A 21132-nucleotide genomic window follows, 5' to 3' on the forward strand; every position below is an offset into this window, starting at 1 on the left:
TTTTAATTTTAGAATTTTATTACCAAAAAAAATAGTTTGCTTCTTAATTTTAATTAAGAAAAACTCATATTTTTGCTCCAAACAACTATATTAAAACACATAACATATCATTGCCATACATATTTTTATTGCACCAGATTTTTTTTAAACATATTATGTCGTATGGGCCGATTCATTGCATACATATCTGTTCATGTATTTACCGAAAAATGCCCTGACAAATTTTACGCAAGAAAGAGCCGTAAAATTTTAAAATTTTTCACAAATATCTCTTGGGATGCTCAATGCTTCTCTTTGGAATAAGATTTAAACTAGATCTATAGCAATGGATACCTTGAACCTAAGTGAATTCACTATTACTTAAAAGATCAGATATGCCCAAAAGTTCAGAAACTTCCTTTCGATCACTTGAACCTCACTAAAATCACTAACTCTTTTTTTTTTTTTTGGCAAAGAAAATCTCAACCTTCTGACCAATCACGTAACCAAACAATGTCCCAAAATGCATTTCTTCCTGGTTTAATTTTTGTTTATGAAAGGGATTACGCTCAAGATTGATGCTGTGTCCAGTATCCATCAACAACAACCAGTAACTATTTTAGGGAAAAGGCTAGGCATACAGACAGAATGCCCAGCATGTGCCATCCTCCAACCTCCTTCGGAAAAACCCCCCCTTCCCTCCTATCCCAGCATGCACTCACCCTTTTTTAAAAATAGAGAAAAACAATAAAAAATCAATAATAACCAATATTTTGATGGAAATGTTTAAGCAGTTAACTAATGGATAATGAAATACAAGATTTAGAAGTATAATCCAAAAAAACTAATATACTTTCTGTAACAACTCTCTTCAACCTTGAGTTTGACAACATTTCTTTCCTAACATGAAAATCACTACATGTATTTCTTTAAAGAGAACAAAAAATAAAAATAAAAACAAGCAATGAGACAAATCAAATTATACTCAAGAAACATTGATAACCATATTTACTAAAAACTCTCGCAAGAAAGAAGCAACCTTCGCTTTTCCTACTTGTTTGCTCTTCTTCTGTTCCTCCTTGCTATACACCAGGCAAGATATGTTGGGACTTCCAAACCACCCCAGAACTTCTACAGCTACTAATAAAACTACAAACGAATAAAGGGGAAAAAACTCGGGACTCCTATACTAAATTTTTTGGGGCCTCCACTAGGATATCCCATGTTTCCGCCCCCCCCCCCCCCCCTCTTTTTCTAATCCCATAAAATAGAATGCAAACACCCACGCTGTTCCCACAGTAAATCCAGGCCCTTTATTCGACTGACCATCGTATAACTGACCTGAACCCCACCCTCCTGAGACTGGACCAAACAGGATCGAAACATGACAACGAGGAGCTGCCCTAACCCGAACCCCCCCCCCCAACCCCCAAAACATAAATCGTCATCAGCCCTAACCTGGACTTCTTGAATCATGAAACCACCAATCCATAGCCCTGCAAAATTTTTAAACACATTAATCCTATTTTACTCAAGAAATTGACAAGTACCTAAGTATATTAACAATCTCTTCAACAGCCAAATAATGTGAGGAAAAGCATTGTGACCAACCAAACCAACATACGAATGAAATTATAGACTGAAGGATAGAACAAGCATAATATTCCCTATGGATCTGGATAGCCATGTAGATCTCCAGGGTCTAATACTTGAAAATCGCTAATGGTTACTATCCTAATCTCAATTAAGAGGTTAGGGGTTGTTCACCACGTTTCCACCAAAAAATGCCACAAAAACATAAAACATTAAGTTGAATAACCAAAGTAAAGTTACCTTCAACTGAAGTTGAAACCACTGGAAGGAACTGGAAGTTCATTTCCACCAAAGCGGAAACCAGGTTGGGCAGCAGCATCACCTGGGGGCAGAGTCTCATCATCTTCCTCCAACCAATATGTCTCAAGAATTTTCACTGCCTTCTCATAGATCTCAGTGTTATCATGGCTTTGTAGGTTTTCTATCTTCTCCAATCCCTCAGCCTCATCAATCAATTGAGCATAGAGATTCACTCCCCCAGTGTTACCCAAGTTCTTCTCAGCTTCCCCAACCTTCAAGATGTTTTCAAGCCCTTCCAAACAGACTGTAACAATCCTTGGATCTGGGCAAATGAGGAGATCACACAAAGGTTTGATGCAACCTTGAATCACCAGATACCTATAGACCAGAAAATTATCCAACAATAAATGTCAAGGGTCCAACAGAAAAACCAGTAGGACAAGAAACCAATGACTTAACAAGATAATACTTGATTTGATCATGGGTGCCACCAGAGGTTGCGTTTGAGATTGCCCATGCTGCTTCCTTTTTTATGTCAAACTCAGCAGTTTGCAGCAAGTGGACAAGAGGAGCAATGATATCAGCATCAATAACAGCCTGTGGAATATCAAATTGCAATAATTATTGAACTGTAGGAATGATCAAATTAATGAAAGCAAAGCATAGAAAACCAATTACATTTATGACTTTCTAAATTTAATCAAAAGAAGTCCATCTTTATATGTTGACAACTAGCACTAGCCACTAGGGTGCAATTTTGCAGGTTACAAGACTTAATAAAGGCCAACACTCTAGGAGAAATTTTATACCTATATCCGATCCTTGTTTCTCCAACAAGCTTCCCTTTTGATGCTCTTCTTATGATTGTGAATCAAGAAGGAAGCTTGTTGGACAATATCAAACATCACTGCTCTTCTTGATGATTTCATTATTGAACTGCAGGACTGATAAAATTTATAAAAGGAAATGTACGGAAAACCCAAGTGAATTTATTATTTCATTCCTAAATTTCTACCAGAAAAGTCCATCTTTACATGTTGAAAACTATAACCAAGGCTTCTTGACAGGTTAGCTTTCCAATAATGGGCAATTTGATAGGTTATAGTACTCAATAAAGGCCAATACACAAGGAGAAATCTTATACCTGTATCTGATCCTTGTTTCCAGCAGTGATATTTGATATTGTCCAACATGATTCCTTCTTGATGCTCTTCTTATGATTGTGAGTCAACAGATTCAAAAGACAAGGAAGGGCCTGGTGATTGATGATATACTGGAGAAAGGACAAAAGGGCACAAAACAAGTTAGCTAACATTTCCACCTTTTTAGTACTTCTAGATAAAAAAAATCACTAAATTCAATACATTTATCAAAAGAAGAATGCATAACGAAGATCAAACAATCACAAACTTCACATAATTATTTATAAAACTTATTGAATATATTATGGGGCTTTAACATATGAGCATAAACTACAGAATAGAAGATATACTACCACCACCCCCCCCCCCCAAAAAAAAAAACACAGACGAGAACAAGATAGAAAGTATTAAAAGATGCAGGATAGAAAGACTATACATCAAGCATCGAAAACCCTCATTTAATAGGATACAAAATTATTTCTAACAAAAATGCATCAAACAAATTCACTCCAAACTTTCTGGTGCTTGGCAAAAAAATCAAAACATTTGGCAATCTCCTAGCATGGAACTAAATGTCGGTCGAAACTAACCGAAAATTCCAAGTAGTTTCGGTTTCAAGCCTGGTCGAAACAAAACCCAAGGTCAAAACCCATGGTTGAAACTTCAGTTTCGACCCTGTGAGGCCCAAAGTCGAAACCCAGTGCCGAATCCACGAAACAAGATCCAGCATGTCTCAGTTTCGGAAAAACTGGCCTCGAAACCGTGATTTTTAGAACCTTGTCTCCTAGTTATAAATAAACTAGGATAGAGTTAGACAGAAGCTGTGTAACTGCATGGAGAGACCTGTTGACACAACATTCTATTAATAATTATATTCCCACCCAACAGTTCCCATCATGACCTCAATAACAAACAGAAACTAACAAAGACTAGCTGAAACCCTTAATGACATTAAAGAATTATATGCAACAAAAAGAATTCACAACTATTTTTATCCAAGAAAACATACATACAACATAGTAATCATTAGACTTAGCAAGTTCAACAAATTACAAGGAACACAACATCATCTACCACTAAAAATGTTTCACGAAATAAATTGCAAGCACTAACAATTAAATAAATCTAGTCCAAACCAAAATGAAAATCAAGTACCACAAAAGACACCAACAATTATTACATTGAGAAAAGAAAAAAAAACAATAAGTTACCCTCCCTCCAACTCAAACTCAAGAAATAATTACCAGCAAGATAATAGCTAATGATTAACAATATTAAAATCATTTATCACCCAGATACAATGCAAAATAAGTATGAGTGTATAACCAAAAGACCCCATCGAAATATTCATACCTGAGTCTGCATATCGTCTCCAGTGACAATATTCCCAACCGTACGAAGTGCAGGAATAAGAACCGAAGGAGATGGATGGCTGACAACAAAGCAAAGGTGAAAGGCTCAGGTTTACCGTTAAAATTTGGTTCTCTTTTTTGGGGGACGGGTGGGGATTGTTCTTGGGGGGTGATCAGGAAAAAGAACTTACAGGAGTAGCTCTACAAGTCGGGGGCAGACACCTGCTTCAATGACGGCTTGAATTTTATCATTTGTACCATCAGAGAGATATGAGAGTGCCCAACATGCATCTGTCAAGACTTCTTCATCATTTGAATGAATAAGACGCTCCAGTGCTGGAAGGGCAGGTTTGGTCTGCACCATTTATTTAAAAATGCTTTTAAATAACAACATAAACCATTCTAAACTTGAAGACACCATACATGGGAACTGAAATGTCGAACCTGCTCAAATGGAGGCTGTGGTTTGCCCCTACAGAAATTCGATAGTGTCCATGTTGCATTTCTGAGCATAGAAAGTTTTGCATGCTCATTCAACTGTGCCAGCAATGGAATCAAGGCTCCATGACCAAGGACAAGATCTCGGCACCGAGGAGAATCACCAGCAACATTTCCAAGTGCCCACACAGCCTAGAGTTTCACAAAGTAGACATCATAACACGCTTCCTAAATAATTCTTAGGTATTTCAAAATTCTTCCTAAATAATTAGGTATTTCAAAACAGCTGAAATCTTATAAAACGCACAGAACATTTAAGTCCATTCAAAGTATACCTGTTCCCGAACATCATCACTTGGAGAAGCAAGAAGCTTCACAAAGATGGGGACGGCCTCATGATCAATTACAACCTTTGTGTTATCCGAGGTTCCAGAAGCAATGTTTGTGAGAGCCCAAGCCGCTTCAAACTGTTCAAAGAATGATTTCCATATAAATCAAAGAGTAAGACTAAAAAAATGTGTTAGAAAAAGTAGAAACTAGCTTATCACTATATGTGCAAACCTGAAGCTGAGGGAAATCTTCCCTCATGAGAAACTCAACAAAGCGAGGAACAACACCGGATTGGATAACTTCCTCAATGGGAGGACTACGCTCTACAAAAATTATCAAGGGAAAAATATTACACCCACCAACTTAGGAGATAGAAACACACACACACACACAAAAAAAACACACAGATAAAAGCCCCAAAAAACACTTATCAGTACCTATTGAAAGTAGTTTACGGAACTGTGTAGTAGCCTCAAGCTGCAAACTGCTTTCGTCTGACCAAACACCAGCTACCATAGAGGGAAGACTCTCTAACTGCAAATTTGGCGAAACAAGTAACAAATAACAAAAATTATAATCCATGTAAGTAGTACTCACATCCAATTTCCAAATGAATTAAAGTCAAAAAGAGGCTCAACAATGCACAAACTCTTCAAAAGAATCAGAATCTAACATGTAGATAGAAACGAAAGCAAATAGAATGTAAGAATAACAGAAATCAAGGTTGAATCCCTAGAAGGCCAAATCCTCACTTGAGGGAGTAGCAAGGTTAAGGAAACCTATCAAACAATGGATTTTTAAAAAAAATACTAAAAAGAAAACAATATAATAGGTGACGATTAAGTTTTATACCTTTCTATCAGCGGCAGAAGGGTGAATCGAGGTCGGAAATTGCTGTGCTTGCATGCCTTCTCTTCTTTTCTTCTGCAAGCTTTCCTCTCTTCTGTTCTTTCGGATCTCGACCATGTTGTCTTCTCTCCTTCTCCGACCTTCCTCAGCATCTACGGCAACCTTGTATCGGTTGCGACGAACCTCCGTTCTGGCGTTGGGTCTTAGAGACATGGCTGCTACGATCGATGAAACCCTAACAGAAAACAAAAGATGGATAAACGATCAGACAAGAAAAAAAACTCTACACCCACATATCGAAAGCCACAAATCAATACAGATTTGAAGAGAAGAGGTAGCTAAATAGAGAACTACCGAATGGAGCAAACAGCGGAGACTGGATGAGGCGAGTTAAGGAAGAGAGCGGAAGGGAAACAAACGGCCAAGGCAAAAGGGCTTTTATATTTTAAGGTTCAATTTTAATCTTTAACGTGTTGTAACAAGAGATCAGAGAAGATACCTTTATAGCGGTTTAATCAACGGATTAGGGTGTGATAATAAAAAGGTTCACTTTAGTTATTTATTTACGAGAAGGCCACTAATTTTGAATTTTAAGTTGAGGGAAACTTGCACTGGCCACTGGCTAGCCAGCTGCTTCCCAGCGCCAGCTCTTGCGCTTTTCGTGTTGGTATTTCTTTACACATTTCCAGGAATGCATTTTATTTAATTAATTATTATTTATTATTAGTGCTGATCAGATCTGAGATTAGATAATCCAGATTCATCATCACCCATCGTATTTATGAGGGATCTGGGGTTCTACTCTTATATTCGTAGGGTTGTATGTTTGTAACTATATTCCTTTACTAACCAGTTAGATGTTCTCCTTAAGCCACGTGGCATGAGCATAAGCAAGGCCGGACCTACATCATGATTCAGATTGACGGTGATGTGATCCGCTGTGTAGCATGAAATTAGAATTTTTTTTTTTTTTTTTTTTTAGTTAAGATGAAATTAGAATTAGAAAATGCATTAAAAGAAAGAGAGGTCAATAGATGGGATGCGATGGATCGATTTCCTGATCCATTGGGCCTAATTAGTCTCCGCCTAAAGTTGTAAAATCAAATCGAAATCAAATTAAACCGTTCGATAAATAGTTTGGATATGGTTTCAAAATTGAGTTTGTTTAATTAAACGGATAAAATGAACCGGACCGTTTAATAGTCTTATATGTATATAAATGTACCAAAATCAAATAGAAACTGTCTATCGAAACCAAAACGTGAAACCGTTTTGAGACCATTTAATTAAACGATTTAAACTGAACCGGATCGTTTAATACCCTTATCTTCACCGATTTAAGTTCCTATGTCGTTATGAACAAAAAGAATGTCATCACACACTGCCCCTCAATCCGTGAGATCGCCACCTTCCGGTCCTGGAGGCTTTGAAAAATATAAATTCCATGAGAAGTGAGTTACTAATGCCCAATGAGTAGAAAATACTCCAAAATGTTCTTACTAGCATGCACATAGGGATGTAAACGGATCGAATTCGGTCGGATAGTGGCATTGTCATATTTGTATCCGATTATATTCGGATAATTTCCAGATAGTGATTTTTTTAATACAGGTTCTCCTAAATAGATATGAATACGGATCAAATACAATTTTTCGACTACTTGTGCCTTATTTACCGTTTTTATGATGGGGGTTAGGGTTGAGACTTGAGAGTTGAGTAAGTGCCCTTTCTTCTACTCTTCTTAGTCTTTTATTCTCTTACGTTTTTTACTTTTGATTTTTTAATGGATATGTAATTCCATGTATCACATTGCATAAAACAATATATATAAACCAATAGCAAATTTAGAAAAAGAATCATATTATCTTTACTCATAAATTTATAAAAATAAGATAACAAAATCCAATAAGGTAACTTAAAAGGATAGACAAACACAAAGTTATATTTCAGATATTTTATTACCGTTGGACTGCTAAACGAATCGGATAATTATCGATCGGATAGTGGGATTATCATATTCGTATCCGATTAGTTTCGGACGGATTCGAATTCTCTTAAACGGATACGAATGCGGATCGAATACGGATTTACGAATATCCATTTACATCCCTACATGCACATGAACAAACAAGATTAATTCAAAAATGCTATAGATATAATTAAGAACATGATTAGAACCCACAATGATTCATTCATCACACACACACACACACATGTAAATCAATACCTTCATCACACTCACGGTGGGATGGCCTCACAATGATATCAACTTAAGTCTCTTCATTACTATCTCAAATCCATATCACTTTCATCTCATGTCATCGTTCGTGTGACCTTCATGTTAAATCTCCACTCCTTTCTCCCTGCAAAATGAGATCAACCCCCTACCTTCCACTCCTCTTCCCCCACTAAGTGAGGCATGTCATAAACATGTACCACACCTTATCATTCTCATATATCTGTTCCATACACTCACGCTTCCTTCCCCTGCTAGGTGAGGTACATCACTCACTTAATCACACACAGAGTTCACAAAAGCATGTTCCATTATGCACAATCTCAATTCACAAATCATTATCGTGTAATCACTTCACAAATTTACAAGGAGAGCCACATTCAACAATGTTATTCACATAGTTTCTCACATTTCTCATAGAATACTAAGTTACATATATAAACACAAACATGTCTATATTTCTCCATGCTATTTCAAATACATGCAACAATACTTCTTATTAATTCACATATCACTAAGATAAAACATCGTACAAACATCACTGATTTATACATAATATCACACACATATGGAAGAAATCTCAAAGTATGTACCACTCACAGAGGTATACATTCAAAGTTGGATTACTCCCACTTGAACTCCTAAGAATTTCTGACCACACATCACCTGCAAACATACAATAATCAAAATGTGATACAACACAGAAATAAGCCAATGATATCATCTCCTTTGGCCCCAGCTTGCCAAAACAGGAAAAATCACCTTTCAAAGGTGATCCGGGCTTGTCGAATCCCTGCCGGGTTATCGGATCCTAGTGGGGGTCCCTGTGGGGCTCGTCGGTTCCCGGACAGAGAGTTTCTATTTGTGAAAAATGAAATAGACATACAAGATTCCATTTAACCGTGCTCGTTGGCAAATTTGCTTGGCCACTGGATGATTAATCTGGGTCGTCGGATTCTCAGGAAATGTTGTTCGAGATAGCATTTCAACCTAGGGTTTTGGACTTGGTTTCATCCCAAAACTCAAATGCGTGAAATCGAACACTTTAATCAACAAAAGCACACTACATAAGCATGATTCATAAGCTTAAACATGAAGTAACCTAATTTGGCCTCCAAACCCTAGCTTAACTCTAACACTTATCCATTCAATGTACTCAAGCAAAGCTTAGACAAGGTTCATGACTAGCTATGCATACTGCAACATCCATTACTGACGAAGTAGAAGATAGGCGGGCCAGATATCGTTCTACCGCAAACGACCTCGAATCCACAAGGTAGAGGATAAGGATGAAAACGTCAATTTTTAATAGATTTCAAGATGATCTTTACAGACCCTAAATAGACCTTATATAATAGGTCAAATACAATTCGAAATTCAAAACGTGCACCAAAATTCAAAATTCATTTATTGCACCAGACTTGAAACTTCAAAACTTTGACAGGCATTTTCGCCTTCAAAACGTGCCCAAACGGTCAAAAAACGCATATGACAACGTCATAGGCCTGACACCTGAAGAGCTTCTCGAGATCTTCGATTTGATATATGATTTGACCCATTTTGTCCTAATACCTCCGACCACTCTGGTTGGACTTCTGCTGGTCCAACCAGCTCAAATACTCATCTAATATCTCCTCTACATCAATTGCATTATTAAGTACACAGCTTGAAAACCAATTAGATTTTTGGATATTTGACCTCTATTTCAGTTCAAGTCTTGGAATGAGTGGAGTTAAGTTGCTCAAGATGTTCACCTAAGCTTTGGGTTCAATTTCCCCTTTCAACACTTGTTTCTAATTCTCATTCTTCCATGGATTTACCCCTTGGTAGCTTCCTTCTCTCCTCCTTCCTTTCTCCTCTCTCTTTTATTCTCTTCTACCTTCTAATTGTTTAATGATTCTTGTCTAACTTCACCCAACCCCATAAATGATTATGTCATTAAACCACTATTGAACCAACTCATGGTTCACCCATGGTCTAGCATAAACCTACCCAATTGTTTTGTGTGCACTACTCTCCTAGCCAAAATGACCATCCTATGACCCAAGTGGTTTAATCCATGGTCCACTAATATCCTCAATCATACGATTTATAAGTAATATGGTTTTACCAAAAAATATATATATCCATATGGTAATAGTATATTATATTAAAATCAAGCCCAATAAATGGTAAGGCCTACCCCATAATTAACAAGGTACTATTTTAACTGCTACCACATAATTATACATCATGGATTATTCATAATATTACAAAATTGCCCTTACTTCACATACTATTATGAATAAGGTTAATTATAAATGAAACAAGGCATACATTTACAAAGGCATATAATACATACCATTACTGAATTCATAATTTAATAAAAGCATTAATACATACCTCAAACATTCATGACCCCTCAAATCTTATACAGCTGTCAGAAAACAAAAGTCACTATGTTCCTCTGACTCCTACAACTCACCAGACACAAGGTCAAGGTTTGGGGCTTTATATATTAACTAATGATTAACAATATTAAAATGTTTTATCACCTAGTTAAAATGCCAAAAAAAAATACACTAGGAGCGTATAACCAAAAAAACCATCGAAATATTCATATATGAGTTTGCAACAAAGGAAGGGTGAAAGACTCAATTTTCCAATTAAAATTTGGTTTTCTTTTTTTTGGAGGAGAGGGGTGGGGAGTTTTCTTGGGGGTGATCGCAAAAAAAGAACTTACATATGTAGTTCTTTAAGTTTGGGGCAGCTCATGCCGTTAACGATGAGTGTTTGCCCTTGGTCTATGCAGATCAGGGGCACAGCAAACGCGTAAAACATTCCGCCTGGGGAGCATAGTCGCAAGCCTGAAACTCAAAGGAATTGATGGGGGCCTGCACAAGCGGTAGAGCATGTGGCTTAGTTCAATACAACGTGCAAAACCTTACCAACCCTTGACATATGAACAACAAAACCTATCTTTAATGTGATGGTACTTACTTTCATACAAGAGTTGCATGGTTTTCGCCAGCTCGTGTCGTGAGATGTTTGGTCAAGTCCTATAACTAGTGAAACCCTCATTTTGTGTTACAGTCGGCTTCGTCGGATCAAGCCTATGCTGGCTGATCTACAAAAGAACAAAGATGATCACTAGAAGGTACTCGAATTTACTTCTTGGAAAAAAATAAGGTCCCGTTTGGTAACACTTCCATCCTGGGAGAATGTTCTTTTCACAGAAGTGCTTTTTTTCGATTCCTTGCTGTGAGAATACTCTCGTGGAAGAGAAACAGCATTTGGTAAAACTGTTCCAAAAGTGCTCCACGAACAGAAAAAGAGCATAAATAGTGTTTGGCAAACATTCTACAAAATCACTTCTTTTGTACAAAAAAAATTACGTAAATGCCATTATGTTCATTATTAATCCATAATAATTATGATTATATTACTTGTGGATATGCCTGTGCTACTTACGCACATGACATAAAATATGGAATATGCAAGCAACCTCACAATAATGAAATATAGATATCAAGAGTGAAAGTTTTCAATATAAATTTGTAAACATACTAGTACCGCATTCAATTTCAGAGTAACGGGGATCACAAAATACATTGTAATAAACAAAACCACACCTCAAGTATTGAAATAAAAACATATAACAATCATAATGTAGGGTAGCCGTTTAGTCTTGCCATCTGATTCGCAATTCGTTTCCTTAGGTCATCATTCTCTGCACGATCCCGTTGACTACCATGAGAGTGTGTTGTAGAATGACCAACAACATCCCCAACAATAGATTGCAAAGAAGGGTTATGATATTCATCATTTCCATAGAATTCAAACAATGCGTCTGCATCTTGTTCCTCTCGAATGTAGTTATGAATCCCACAACAAGCTATGACTATCATTGTTTGGTACCTAAGAGAGAATTGAGGCATCAAGCGAAGCATAGGGAATCTGCTTTTTAATGCTCCAAAGCTACGCTCAATCACATTCCTTAAAGAGGAATGTCGATAATTGAGCAATTCCTTAGTAGTTGTAGGTCGTCTTCTCCCTCCGTCATAATCTAGTAAATGATATCTATCTCCTTTGAAAGTTGTCAAATAGCCTTTAATTGACATCGGGTAACCTGAATCTACCAAATAATACTTACCTATAAATTAATGAGGGAATACAAAATATTAGAATGTGAATTTCATGCAAAATAACCTGAATCTACTAAATAATAGATTAACAATTGTTGAGTGATATACCTTCAGGCGGATGAGGAAATGTCAAAGTTGTGTCCTCCAAAGCTCTAGCAAAAACACGACAGTCATTCGCACTGCTTTCCCAACACGCATATACGAATGTGAATTTCATGTCAAACGAACATGCACACATTACATTTTGGGTTGTTATCCCTTTTCGACCTTGATATGGAATCTGCTTGCCCTTAGGGATTATAGCTGTGATATGGGTACTATCTATGGCACCAATGCAGTCCTAGTATATTTAACAAAAATACATGTGTTAAATATTATGAAAACTTTTCTTAATATCACAACACTTGTGACCTTAAAAGAGAAGTCAAATGTTGATGTTACCTTAAAATAAGGGTTGTATTTGAGGTTGGAAGTTATCTCGATGGGGATTTTGTTGAAAGATGGTGGCTTAATATATTCTTTAGCCAATTTAAGCATAGCTTTCAACACTATGCCAAAGTAACGACTGATTGTCTCTCCAGAATGTTGAAATCTCTCTTCCACATCTCTATTGTTAGATCCCCCCCTCCTGATATTCTGAACATGAACATCGCTAACTGTTCATCTACTCTTATGGATCGACTATCTTGTAGCCAACCACGATGGTGCATTAGTAGGCACAAGTTTAAGAACACATGCCGTTCCATGGCAAATTCTTGGTAACATCGGTTTGCATGTCCATTAAGGACCTCATGTACCCACATTGCTCCTATGAATACACTATCTCTACACGGCTCTCTAATGTTGATATTTCATGATTGTACTTCTCTTATTATCAACATAGTTGCAAGATCCAGAAGATCTTCCTCCAATTGATCTTTTTCATTCTCAGAATTATATGGATTAAAATTGACATTTGCCATAACTGCGCATTTCATCCACAATCTATCATTATTAATCATATATCGTACTGATTATAGTATTTATAAGCATATGTGTGAAACCTGTAATCAATCAAACAAATAAATCCAACACAACTTGAGTATCCATGTCCTCAACAAATTACCATTAAAGTCAATGTCTATCTTATTCCATAATCCATCTCAATAAAAGCAAAACAAAGAAACCTATTAAAGAAATTTAAATAGTATTTAATTACAGTCATCCACATTCAAAAAAGTGATTATTTCCAATCATCAATCTAACATCTCTAATACCCATTTTTTCTTCTCAGCAGGGTATGCAATGAACAGTGCTCTCCAATTAGGTTCCACCAAGATCCGCATGCTCGCTTTTAGAAATAATTCCTTAGGGATATCATCCACGGTATTCAATAATGCAATACATGCATTAATGTTGTAATCTGGGATAGTTGGAGGAGGAGGAGACATTGAAGAAGGGGTAGTAGCGGTATGGGTAGGAGTAGGAATGTTGAATCTTTCACTCCTTTTTGAAAGTGAGTCAGCTGAGGTCATTATGGCTCGGCCAATACCTGATGTCCTACTCTTCTTCCTATAACCAGTAGGTGTTCTATCAAGTCTCCTTTGAACACTCGGACGATCAACACTCGAAAGATCCACCTCTTGACTATCATAGTATCCTCCTCTTTCCAAATCTCTATTAGTGGGAGTAACAGGAACAGTTTCAACATCATCAGTAACATCAAGCAAATGATCATCATCATCCGTAAAATCATATGCAGAGGTAGCACCACGATTCCCACCAGCATAATGATCCCCGAAGAGCAAAACTAATTCAGGCCAATGGGATAGCCCATTCCTCCTAAACTTAGACCATGTAGGGTTTGCCTGAAAATATATAAACACTACTACTATTAGAAGAAAATCCATATATTTTCCTAATATATAACAAGATGAATTTTTTATTTTTGCCTCGATGTGTCTATCCCACACACTCTCATCCTCAACAGTACATGTTTTGGTCACAGAATTCCAACCAAAATCAATAGTCTCCAACAATTTCTTAAAAGCAGTATAATCAAGCTTCATCTTATTCATCTTGTTCCTTAATTGTACCATAGTAAATGAACGAGCAACAAAAAACTCTAGTTGCTTTTTTATATTGTTCCAACCAGTCTTGTTGAAAGTAGTGGTTGTATTGTTTCCAATTTTCACTTGTTCAACCATTATCCTTAAGAACTCATCTTGTTCTCTTTGAGACCATTTTGCTACCTCATTCGGGACTCTTGATGAAGATGTCATTTTGCTAACATTGAATAAAATATAATTAATTAGTTCCATAATTAAACAAGAAACAACCATCAATACAAATTCTATATTTCTAGCATTGGCAATATCTTCTTAATACTCACTCATGAATTCCTATTGTCGCCTCGGACCCCCACCCCCAATCCCAATCCCAATTTTTGCCCTTCTATGTTTGTGAATTTCAAAATGGAATCAAACTCAACTAGACTCAATTTAAAGATTCAATTAAACTAATTTGGTTAACACCCCAATGGATTAGTCCTATTTTTACTCCAATCATATCTCATCCATCAAGTCCTATTTAAAGATTCAATTGAATTTCGAGGTCAGCACCTGAAATCTCACATCTTTTATTTGCTGACGATATTTTTATTTTCTGTCGAGCCACTCAGGACGATTTGTTAACCATTAAAGCTATTTTGGATCTCTTTTCTAATCTTTCTGGACAAGAAATCAATCTCTCCAAGAGTGGTATTCACTTTAGCAGGAATGTCCCCTCCAGGGACAAAATTCACCTTAGCTCTCTAATTGGTATTAAGGAAATGTCTAAAGACCCCATTTATCTGGGAACTAACCTTTTCCATTGCAGGTCTAAAGTGAAGGAATTGAGTGGAGCTGTTTTAAGAATGGAGAGAAAGCTTTCCTCATGGAAGTCCAATTTTTTATCTTATGCAGGGCGTAATGTTTTAATTCAATCTGTGCTAGCTTCTACTCCAGCATATTTAATGAATTGTTTCTTGTTTCCCCTTAAAGTTTGTCGTAATATTGATTCTATTTGTCTTAATTTTTTGTTGGGAAATTTGGGGAAAAAGAAAAAAAAATCTTCTCTCATTTCCTGGGATAAAATGTGTCCTCCTAAAGCCACAGGGGGATTGGGGTTTCGTAAGGCTGAATACCACAATAAAGCCTTATGAATGAAATTAGGTTGGAGACTTATCACTGATTGTTCTTCTTTTTGGTCTCGTGTTCTAAAAGCTAGATACTTTCCTAAACTCTCATTCTTAAATCCCAAAACTAGTGCGAGGAAGGGCTCCTGGACTTGGAACAGTATCTCTCATATCATTCCATCCCTAGAGAAAATCGTGGTCCGAAAAATAGGTAATGACAAATCTACTTTTTTTTAGACTGACCATTGGATCCCTTCTCAGCCTGGTAGTCTGATAAACTATCCGTTGAACTCCATTAATCCTTCTGATCGAATTAGGAAGGTTGATTTTTTTACCATGGAATCTAGATGGAAATTTGATCTACTAAACGATTTACTACCTTTGCACATCTTATCTCACATTCAATAGGTAATTCCATCTACTTCTGAGGACAGTTGGTGGTGTACCAGGCCAAGAATGGAATTTTTAACACTAAACTGGCTGCTAAAAAGCTAATTTCTGTTTCTATTAACAATAATCACTTTTTTATCGCCTCTTGGTGGAAATTCTTTTGGAAGCTTAAGATTCATCCCAAATTTAAAATCTTCTTCTGGCGGGTGCTAAATGCTGGTCTTCCAATCAAGGCTACTCTGTCCAAATGGCTTCAGATTGACCCCTCCTGTGCTCTATATGGAAATTGTGTTGAATCCTTATGGCACTTATTCCTATCTTGCGATTGGGTTAAACATATTTGGGTACCTGGACCTTTGGGGCTGCGAACTGAGTTTTTGGATCATCCACCCCTAAAAGATTTTTGCTTGGCAATCCTTTTCAACCGTACTCTAGATAAACAATCTCTGATTTGGTTTTCTAGTGTTTTTATTATTAATTGTTACTTTATTTGGACAATCAGGAACAAGGTAGTCATTGGGTCAGAAAAGCCTGATCCAATTTGGGTGTTGAAACAGGTTAAACAGTGGTTAGCTGATTTGAAAGTATCCCCACCATTAAGTTTGTCCCATAATGTATATTGTAGTTCTGAGGAAGATTTCTTAAGTCCATCTTTTGATTCCTTCTCTTCAATACCAAAACTTAACTTTCCTGTTATAATCTGGCAGGATGGTCTTATATCTTTTTGTTAGATGGCAAGTTTAGATGTTTTGCTGCTGGGCATATAACTGCTACTACTCATATGGAACCAGAACTAATGAGCATCCGGTCAGGCCTCGACCATGCTACTAGTATGGGGTTGAAGATAAAAGAAGTGTGGTGCTCCGACCAACAGATCACTGATGTTCTTCCATCTCCAACCAAATCTCCTTGGCCTTGGCATCTTATAAAAGACTTAATTTATCTATGTAATATATCCCAAGATATATGCTATAACAGACAGGGAGACAACTTTTGTATAGCTATAGCCTTTAATCTAGCTAGGCATGCTCAGACTAAAAAATCTGTATATTTTTCGGTTAGTTAATTTTTAATATATTTCTCTTTATCATCAAAAAAAAAAAAAAATCCTCTCCTCCAACTAGTACAGTACAACCAAAAAATCTCCAAAATGAAGTTAAAAGACGTCAAATATCTATTTTGGAAAGACAAGGACAACCGTAGCTAGATAGAAGCAAGCAGGGAGTTTATATATATATATATATATATATATCCTGTGATCAGACTTTAGAGACACTTTCTCTACTTGGACAAAAGGCATTTGATTAAGTTATACTAATTATCTGACATAATTAAACCACATTTAGTTTTTCTTGTGGTTTTGCAACTTGAGACTACAGGGGTTGAAAATTTAAATTTAGATGGTAGGAGAAACTGTAAAGAATGATAATGAAATTTGACAATCAAATGGTGCTAATCAGATTTCTGTATAGTGGTCAAAGTGGGAAGACAAAACCATTCATTAGTCACTAGGAGATGAGAAATGAGTCCCTCACTTAATTGACTTAGGGAAAGTAGTAATAACTCAAAAGAAATTAATAAAATTTGGTAAGGTATATAAGAATGTTACTTGGGAATGACAATGTGAAGAAGGCAGGAGATGGTGACCCGCCAAAACCAGAAGAAGAAAAAGTAAACACTAGGCCAGGCCACCTTGATCTTTTTTTTTTTCTTCTTGAAATTCTGATCTTCCTTTTGCAGCCAGATGTTAACATCTGCTTCAATGATAGCTTTCATTTTATCATATGTACCATTAGAGATATATGACAATTATACATTTGGAGAAGCAAGAAGCTTCATATGGGGATGGCCTCATGATCAATTACATAAAGGTGGAACTAGAAGTTCATTTCCACTAAAGCGGAATAGGTTGAGTGGCAAGGAACGTCTCATCATCCTCCAACCAACGCACCTCCAGAATTTTCACTTCCTTCTCATCGTTGTCCTTGTTAACATGACATTAGTAGGTTTTTTCAATTTTCTCCAATACCTCAGCCCCAACAATCAATTGGGTATAAAGATTCACTCCCCCCTTTAGTGTTACCTAGGTTCTTCTCAGCTTTCCAAATCTTTAAGATGCTCTCAAACCATTTCAAACATATTGTGACAATATCCGGGCAAATGAGGAGGTCACACAAAGATTTGACGCAACGTCGAGTCACTAGATATCTATACACAAGAAATTATCCAACAATAAATTTCAGGAATGCAATAGAAAGATAGTAGGACAAGAAACCAATAACTGAGTAAAAAGGTACTTGATTTGATCATGGGTGCCACCAGAGATTGCATTTGAGATTGACCATGTTGCTTCCATTTTTATGTCAAAGTCAACAGTTTGCAATAAATGGACAAGAGGGCCAGGATCAATAATAGCCTGTGCAATATCAAATTGCATTCATTATTGAACTACATGAATGACCAAATCTATGAAAGCAAAAGCATAGAAAAATAAAGTACATTTATTATTTTCTTCTTAATTTTTTTATATTTTTTGGTAAACATTTCCTTCTTAATTTTTTTATTTTTTTTTTTTGTAAAAATAAAATCTATTCAGATAGAAAACATGATGGGAAATAGAACTAGGGGTTTCCAATAATACATAAATTGACAAGTAACAAGACTCAATAAAAGTTGATATACTAGTACAAATTTTATACTTGTATTTGATCCTTGTTTTTGGCAATGACAGTGGATATCATACTACACGCTTCCTTCTTGAAGTTCTTTTTATGATTGTGAGTCAACATATTCAAAAGGCAGGGAAGGGCCCGATGTTGATGATATACTGGTAAAAAATAACGAAGTACAAAAACCTTTCTAGTTATCCTAAATAAGTAAATCACTAATCCAATAAATTTTCCAAGAGAAAAATGCATAGCGAATATCCAACACTAACATGCTTCACCCACACAACTAGAAATTCCACAAGTAGGATGAATCTAATCTTCATTGTTATGACAATTTCACAACCATATCATGGCCCAAACCTGGGTCATAGAGTAGAATGCTAAAAAATAACGAAGTACAAAAACCCAGCTTCACGATACTAAATTAGCAACTTAGACAATAAATGAAATCAAAAGACTAAATGTTATGAATATTTAATAGAATGAATAGGACCAAGGCTTTGACACTTTTAGAAGGGTAAACTTCCAAATCAATAGTAATCTATCTACCCTTTTTTTTTTTTTTTTGGTAGACAATCTATTTACCTTTCCAACAGATAGAATATATTATGGAGGCTTTAACATATAAGCAAAAATTAAATTGTATATCCTACCAATCATATGATCTTCTATGTATTGTGTTTTCCTTTTTATATTTTCGACATCCCAATTTTTCAAAGATTCATAAGTTTTAATTTGAGGTACCACCCAAGATAACATAGACCTAAAATCAAATCCTACCTCACATGAAGGGGGATATGGGTTGGGTGAAAATTATTTTTATAACAAAAATGTATTATTCATAACTAAGAATACGATTTTTTCTTTTTTTTTTTGGAAATAACATTGAGTAGAAAGTCATAAAAACATTGTGTTAAAGAATAGTTGATCAACCTTCCCAATCACTCCCTAAATGGTTCATAAATGTGAGAATTTTGAATTGATCATTGGGCATAGTGATTAGGCTATTTCAATTGTCAATTGATAAGGCAAATAATATGAGCTCAATCCGTAATTCATAAAATATTGGAGAAAGTGATTATATTACTCACTTTCATGGAGCCTCCTTGATTCTTGTTTTTTTCTTGATGTTTGGTTAGTCAGGGGTGGACACCAGCTTGCATGACAAATTGAATTTTATCAGTTGTACCATGGGACAGATATGAGAGTATCCAACACACATCTGTCATGACTTCTGGGACTATTTGAATGATACGATTTTTTCATCATTTGAATGACATGATTTCTTCATCATTTGAAAGAAAATATTGGACTGCACCATCAACTTATTAGACTTTTAAAATAACAACATAAAGTCATAAACCATTCACCACTTTTTTTTATTTTTTTTTTTGGCGTAAGTTCAATGGTTCGAAGGTCATACAAGACAACCCACTAGAAGGGCCAACACAAAGGCCCCGAAGAGACCAACATGGGTCCATAGGGACCACACTTCTTGAAAAGTAATAAACATACTATTACTAATAAAGTGGTGCATATGCTAAACACTGGTACACATTGAGAGGAATTGATCCACTAACCAAACCTTAGGCAAGTTGTAAAGTGAGCATTGCCAAACCGTCGGGCCAATGCCCAGGCATCCAACCATTTCAAATGCCCAGGCATGCAACCATTCCAAATGCCCAAGCGTGCAACCATTCCAAACTTGAAGACCAATACAGGGGAAGTAAAATGTGTCCAACTGTTGTCGTTACGTTACGTTCTCCTCTTGAAAAAAAGGACCCTGAAAGGCAACGTGATTCCTTCACCCAGACATAGAGAAACAACAACGTTGTCTTTACGTTATGTTCTCCGCTGCTACGGGGCTCCGCTTAATGCGTGTTTCTTCTATCCGCTTAATGCGTGTCCTTCCCTCGAAGCAGTAATGACCAGCATTAATGCAGAGAACCTACTGGCTTCTACCTTTCCGCTCATCATAAACCCTTTACCTACCTAACCTTGTTTTCCTACCTTGCCTTTAAACTGCTATTTTTCAAGAGTTTTTCCCTCTTCTGTTCTCCTCTTTCCTTTTCTCTCCGTCACCATGAATCCAATTGAACATCTCCTTCTGCAACTTCACCCTTCTCAGTCAATGGGTTTCCACATTAGCAACTCCGATGACAACCCCAGCACCCTGTATTTCCTCCTCTTCAGATATTGGCAATGATGGCTCGGACGACGAAATCAATATTGATGAGGAGACTGAACTGAGGCTCGCAACGTCTTGGGAAACCACTCTGGTAGGCTTCATTGTGGAAGGTCGTCCGTTTCGTCGACAAGCGATGTCAGAAGCTCTACTCACTGCCTAGAATCCCCACTACACGGTCTCCATCTCTCCCCTTAGTGAACGTAAATTCTTAGTCCAGTTTGAACATGCGATGGATATGCATAACGTTCTCCAAGAATGCCCATTGGCGGTCTCTGGCAACTTGATGGTTTTGGAAAAATGGAACCCAGCTCAGTTATGGAACTTCTGCTTTTGTGACTTCTGGATTCAACTTCATAATATACCCATTGATCTCAAGGATGCGAACATCATCGTTCACATGGCGCAAAAGGTGGGAGAACCGACCACGGTTATGGCTATTGATGGAGTG

At 36.6% G+C, this 21132-nt stretch overlaps 2 protein-coding genes and 1 pseudogene across 2 annotated transcripts; all 3 read right to left on the reverse strand.

Moving 5' to 3' along the window:
- Positions 1-1415: 1415 nt before the first annotated feature.
- LOC122668801 (importin subunit alpha-1-like) lies at positions 1416-6307 on the reverse strand. Its single transcript, XM_043865333.1, has 12 exons — positions 6267-6307; positions 5927-6163; positions 5512-5608; positions 5306-5397; positions 5080-5211; positions 4751-4936; positions 4498-4661; positions 4308-4386; positions 2957-3085; positions 2282-2409; positions 1813-2190; positions 1416-1475 (listed from the first exon to the last, which is right to left on the reverse strand). Exons 2-11 carry the CDS (start codon positions 6134-6136, stop codon positions 1815-1817), a joined length of 1593 nt encoding a protein of 530 aa, XP_043721268.1. The 5' UTR covers positions 6137-6163; positions 6267-6307; the 3' UTR covers positions 1416-1475; positions 1813-1814.
- Positions 6308-11800: 5493 nt separating this feature from the next.
- LOC122668677 lies at positions 11801-14544 on the reverse strand. The gene is made up of 4 exons (XM_043865214.1): positions 14215-14544; positions 13540-14130; positions 12392-12623; positions 11801-12291 (listed from the first exon to the last, which is right to left on the reverse strand). The coding sequence occupies exons 1-4, from the start codon at positions 14542-14544 to the stop codon at positions 11801-11803; spliced, it is 1644 nt and encodes a 547-aa protein (XP_043721149.1).
- Positions 14545-17826: 3282 nt separating this feature from the next.
- Positions 17827-20786, reverse strand: LOC122668678 (annotated as a pseudogene).
- Between the last annotated feature and the right edge of the window lie 346 nt (positions 20787-21132).

The sequence above is a fragment of the Telopea speciosissima genome, chromosome 7, assembly GCF_018873765.1.
Source record: "Telopea speciosissima isolate NSW1024214 ecotype Mountain lineage chromosome 7, Tspe_v1, whole genome shotgun sequence".
NCBI classification, from domain to species: domain Eukaryota; kingdom Viridiplantae; phylum Streptophyta; class Magnoliopsida; order Proteales; family Proteaceae; genus Telopea; species Telopea speciosissima.